The following is a 6,000-nucleotide window of genomic DNA, read 5'->3' on the forward strand; positions in this document are numbered from 1 at the left end:
CATTTCCCCTTTGCCAAGATACTCCATCCACCTGACAGGTGTGGCATATCAACAAGCTGATTGAACAGCATGATCATTACAGAGCTGCACCTTGTGATGGGAACAATAAAAGGCCTCAGAAGAAAGTTGTGGACCTCCACAAGTCAGGTTCATCCTTGGGAGCAATTTCCAAATGCCTGAAGGTACAACGTTCATCTGTACAAACAATAGTAGGCAAGTATAAACACCATGGGACCACGCAGCCGTCACACCGCTCAGGAAGGAGACGCGTTCTGTCTCCTAGAGATGAACATACTTTGGTGCGAAAAGTGCAAATCAATCCCAGAACAACAGCAAAGGACCTTGTGAAGATGCTGGAGGAAACGGGTACAAAAGTATCTATATCCACAGTAAAACAAGTCCTATATTGACATAACCTGAAAGGCCGCTCAGCAAGGAAGAAGCCACTGCTCCAAAGCCGCCATAAAAAAGCTAGACTACTTTTTGCAACTGAACATGGGGACAAAGATGATACTTTTTGGAGAAATGCCCTCTGGTCTGATGAAACAAAAGTAGAGCTGTTTGGCCATAATGACCAAAGAACGCCATCCCAACCGTGAAGCACAGGGGTGGCAGCATTATGTTGTGGGGGTGCTTTGCTGCAGGAAGGACTGGTGCACTTCACAAAATAGAAGTCATCACGAGGTAGGGAAATTATGTGGATATATTGAAGCAACATCTCAAGACATCAGTCAGGAAGCTTGTTTGCAAATGGGTCTTCCAGATGGACAATGACCCCAAGCATACTTCCAAAGTTGTGGCAAAATGGCTTATTAAGGATAACAAAGTCAATGTATTGGAGTGGTTATCACAAAGCCCTGATTTCAATCCCATAGAAAATTTGTGGGCAGAACTGAAAAAGCGTGTGCGAGTAAGGAGGCCTACAACCCTGACTCAGTTACACCAGCTCGGTCAGGAGGAATGGGACAAAATTCACACAACTTATTGTGGGAAGCTTGTGGAAGGCGACCCAAAACGTTTGCCCCATGTTAAACAATTTAGAGGCAATGCTATCAAATACTAATTGAGTGTATGTAAACTTCTGACCCACTGGGAATGTGATGAAAGAAAAGCTTAAATAAATCATTCTCTCTACTATTATTCTGACATTTCACATTCTTTTAATACAGTGGTGATCCTATCTGACTGAAAACAGGGATTTTTACTCAAATTAAGTGTCAGAAATTGAGTTTAAATTTATTTGGCTAAGGTGTATTGTAAAGTTCCACAGACATGTGACTAACAGAAATTGAATAATTTTACCATGAACAAAGGGGGGATCCAAATCAAAAGTAACAGTCAGTATCTGGTGTGGCATTGTCATGCTGGAGGGTCATGTCAGGATGAGCCTGCAGGAAGGGTACCACATGAGGGAGGAGGATGTCTTCCCTATAACGAACCGTGTTGAGATTGCCTGCAGTGACAACAAGCTCAGTCCGATGATGCTGTGACACACCGCTCCAGACCATGACGGACCCTCCACCTCCAAATCGCTCCAGAGTACAGGTCTCGGTGTAACGCTCATTCCTTCGACTTGTTAGGGTTAGTGAATCCGACCATCATCCCTGGTGAGACAAATCCGCGACTCGTTAATGAATAGCACTTTTTGCCAGTCCTGTCTGGTCCAGCAATGGTGGTTTCGTGCCCATAGGCGATGTTGTCGGTGATGTCTGGTGTGGACCTGCCTTACAACAGGCCTACAAGCCCCCAGTCCAGCCTCTCTCAGCCTATTGCGGACAGTCTAATCACTGATGGAGGGATTGTGCGTTCCTGGTGTAACACCGGTACAGGTGTTGTTACACGTGGTCTGCCACTGCGAGGACGATCAGCTGTCCGTCCTGTCTCCCTGTAGGACTGTCTTAGGCGTCTCACTGTACGGACATTGCAGTTTACTGTCCTGGCCACTTCTGCAGTCCTCATGCCTCCTTGCAGCATGCCTAAGGCACGTTCATGCAGATGAGCTGGGCTCCTGGGCATCTTTCTTTTGGTGTTTTTCTGAGTCCATAGAAAGGCTTTAGTGTCCTAAGTTTTCATAACTGTGACCTTAATTGCCTACCGTCTATAAGCTGTTAGTATCTTAATGATCGTTCCAAAGGTGCATGTTCATTATGGTTAATGGAAAACAGTGTTTAAACCCTTTACAATGAAAATCTGTAAAGTTATTTGGATTTTTACAAATTATCTTTGAAAGACAGGGTCCTGAAAAAGGGCCGTTTCTTTTTTTGCTGAGTTTATTTGCTGTATTCTATTCTACTGTATTTTAGTCAATGCCACTCCGACATTGCTCGTAGTAATATTTAAAAATGTCTTAATTCCATAATTGAACTTTTATATTTATGTGTATTGTTTGAATTGTTAGATATTACTGCACTGTTGGAGCTAGGAACATAAGCATTTTGCTACACCTGCAATAACATCTGATAAATATGTGTATGTGACCAATAACATTAGATTTGATTTATTTAGTATTCAACAGCATCAAGTAATGACAGAAGAGAAGCATCCACAAACCTTCTAAATGTTGGAAATTATAAGCAGAAAACGATCAAACATAGTAAAAAAAAATTACCCATCATCACTGGTGTTTGTATGGTAATGGTTGTGTGTGTGTACTTACTGTATGACAATGTGTGTGTGTTGTATCACAGCCCATGCCGGTACTGTCAGTACTGCAACAACCCCAGCAGGTCTCCAGGTCAGGCCGTATGGCGGTGGTGAGAGAGGAGAGCTCGTCCTTCGCCCCAGGACCGTTCCCGGACCACAGTCTGAGCAGGGATAAGAACACCATCCCCCGACAACCCTCACACTACAACAAGTACCACTTTACGTAAGTTACCATGACCACCCTCTCGACAACAAGCAACACTTCACATACATTACCACGACAACCATCACACTACAACAAGTACCACTTTACGTAAGTTACCATGACCACCCTCTCGACAACAAGCAACACTTCACATACATTACCACGACAACCATCACACTACAACAAGTACCACTTTACGTAAGTTACCATGACCACCCTCTCGACAACAAGCAACACTTCACATACATTACCACGACAACCATCACACTACAACAAGTACCACTTTACGTAAGTTACCATGACCACCCTCTCGACAACAAGCAACACTTCACATACATTACCACGACAACCATCACACTACAACAAGTACCACTTTACGTAAGTTACCATGACCACCCTCTCGACAACAAGCAACACTTCACATACATTACCACGACAACCATCACACTACAACAAGTACCACTTTACGTAAGTTACCATGACCACCCTCTCGACAACAAGCAACACTTCACATACATTACCACGACAACCATCACACTACAACAAGTAACACATTATGTAGAGTATGTTACCTAACGCTAACACTTCCCCCCTCGCCTAACCCCTAACCCTCCTGACACTACAACAAGTACCACTTTATGGAAGTTACCTAAAGCTAACACTTCCCCCCCCGAGCCTAATCCCGAACCCTCCTGACACTACAACAAGTATCACTTTATATATGTTACCTAAAGCTAACACTTCCCCCTAGCCTAACCCTACACTCAACACTCCTGACTCTAACCCTAACAATCCTGACTCTAACCTTTACCTAACCCTAACACTCCTGACTCTAACCCTAATAATCCTGACTCTAACCCTAACACTCCTGACTCTAACCCTAACACTCCCTAACCCTCCCTAACACTAACACTCCTGACTCTAACCCTAACACTCCCTAACCCTAACACTCCTGACTCTACAAGTACCAGTTCATGTATGTTACCTCACAATCTTTATTACTATACACACTAACATTAGTCACAATAGAATCTCAGATTTGACAAATGTAGTAAATAACTGTATAGATACTAATCTATATCACTGTCTTGTAGTTGTATTTAGTAACAGGAAATGTTAGTGAAAAATAAATAGAGGCCCAAGCTGAGAGCTATAGGTGCCGCAGATTTGTTTTAAAGGACCATGAAACATAAGTGTGATGTCACTTCCTGAAGGGAGTTCCTGAGGCAGAGGTCGTTCCAGTACAAGAGGTCAGCTCCTCCCCTAACAGACAAAGAGAGGCGTATCCACGTTTTCCAGAAACACCCAGCCCCCTATGACACCAGACAAACTGCTGGAACCAGCCAATCCCAGCCAGCCCAGAGCATCGTAGAGACTCGGACCTATAGGGATGTCACCCTGCACATCAACTGAGGAAAACCCCTTGTGTGAGTCCCAAATGGCACCCTATACAGTGCACTACTTTGGCCAAACGTTGGTACTGTATAGGGAATCGGGTGCCATTTGAGATGTAACCTCAGACTGAAACCACACCACTGCACTATGGATGACAAATGTGAAAAATCAACACTTTAATATAATAAATGGCCAGTATGTTCCAACCACCACTGTTCATTTCATAACAACCTCTTCAGTAGTGTCAGTAGAATCATCAGTACTAAAAGAAGAGTCAGCATCCCAAATGGCACCCTATATGCTATGTAGTGCACTACTTTTGATCTGGGAAACAGGGTGCAATGGGACCCAGGTAAGGTCATTATAGTCACTTGTGTGTGTTGTTATAAATGGTATATACAGTATTAAATGAACATCCCTGGTGATTTTCTTGAGAGAATCTGGAACCAATAGAGCTTCATTACGTACAAACATCCACTACATTCATTCATCTAATAAAACAAGAGTTTTTTCTGGATCAAAAAGGGTCTTAGGCGGCACGCCCAGAAAACCCCTGCTCTCTGAATGTGTTGAGTAACTGGCACAAAGCATATGAAATGTAAGTAATTAAAATAGCTTGTATAATGTGGCAATATGACATGCGATGATGTGGCTGACTGACTGGTGGGATTTCTGCAACACATACAACTCTGCTGTAGTGATGAGCTGTAAAACTCTACTGGCTGTAAACAATTAGCCTCCCATGTTTTCTGTTCTACCCACTCTTCTGCAGCTGAGTCATCCAGTAGTTGTTCTTGAAGCAGCACCTAGAACAATAGAACACAACACAGCCGTAGAACAACAGAACACACCCTTTCACTTAGTTCATCACGGTACAGAATATATTAGAGATATAAAAAATGGATGAAATAAATATTGAGGAAAGGTTCCGGTAGCGTTGAAGCGAGTGGCCTTTTCATGGCTTTCTTTTGCAACCTGTCAATACTAAACATCATATTAAGATGTGGGACAAGAAATAACTAGCAGGTCTATTACGCTCCAGCAGCTAGAATTTCTCTGTCCACAATTCAACAGCGGGAACATGGCTGCTCTCAACACCAACAGAAAGAGTTGAAAACTACTAAACGAGAGAATATTTGTGAGGGATTACCTCTGCCTTTGATTTACAATTAAAACGGGTAATTGAATCATTGGAAGTGCTCACTGCTAACGTGGATACCTATTCAACCAAAGTGGAAAGTCTGGAAAAGACAGCCAATGTGACATACAGTACCAGTCAAAAGTTTGGACACACCTACTCATTCAAGGGCTTTTCTTTATTTTCTCTCTTTTTTTCTCTTTTCTACATTGTCGAATAATAGTGAAGACATCAAAACTATGAAATAACACATATAGAATCATGTAGTAACCAAATAATGAAAAATATATTTCAAATTCTTCAAAGTCGCCACCCTTTTCCTTGATGACAGCTTTGCACACTCTTGGAATCCTCTCAACCAGCTTCATGAGGAATGCTTTTCCAACAGTCTTGAAGGAGTTCTCACATATGCACCACTAGTTGGCTGCATTTCCTTCACTCTGGTCTGATGAGTCCAAATTTGAGATTTTTGGATCTAACCGCTGGGTCTTTTGAGACGCAGAGTAGGTGAACAGGTGATCTCCGCATGTGTGGGTCCCACCGTGAAGCATGGTGTGGGGGTGCTTGGCTGGTGACACTGTCTGTGATTCACTCTGTAGTCCAACTCATCCCAAACCAT

General features: G+C 42.9%; 1 protein-coding gene across 1 annotated transcript in view; it reads left to right on the forward strand.

The window, feature by feature from the left end:
- Window positions 1-5,261, forward strand: part of cfap92 (cilia and flagella associated protein 92 (putative)) — a 213,822-nt gene extending 208,561 nt beyond the window's left edge. Inside the window, exons 17-18 of the mRNA XM_064967364.1 lie at window positions 2,688-2,866; window positions 4,063-5,261. Of these exons, the coding sequence (XP_064823436.1) occupies window positions 2,688-2,866; window positions 4,063-4,261 (378 nt within the window). The 3' untranslated portion in view covers window positions 4,262-5,261. The remainder of the gene's footprint in view (window positions 1-2,687; window positions 2,867-4,062) is intronic.
- Window positions 5,262-6,000: the final 739 nt, after the last annotated feature.

The sequence above is a fragment of the Oncorhynchus masou genome, chromosome 6, assembly GCF_036934945.1.
Source record: "Oncorhynchus masou masou isolate Uvic2021 chromosome 6, UVic_Omas_1.1, whole genome shotgun sequence".
Taxonomy (NCBI): Eukaryota; Metazoa; Chordata; class Actinopteri; order Salmoniformes; family Salmonidae; genus Oncorhynchus; species Oncorhynchus masou.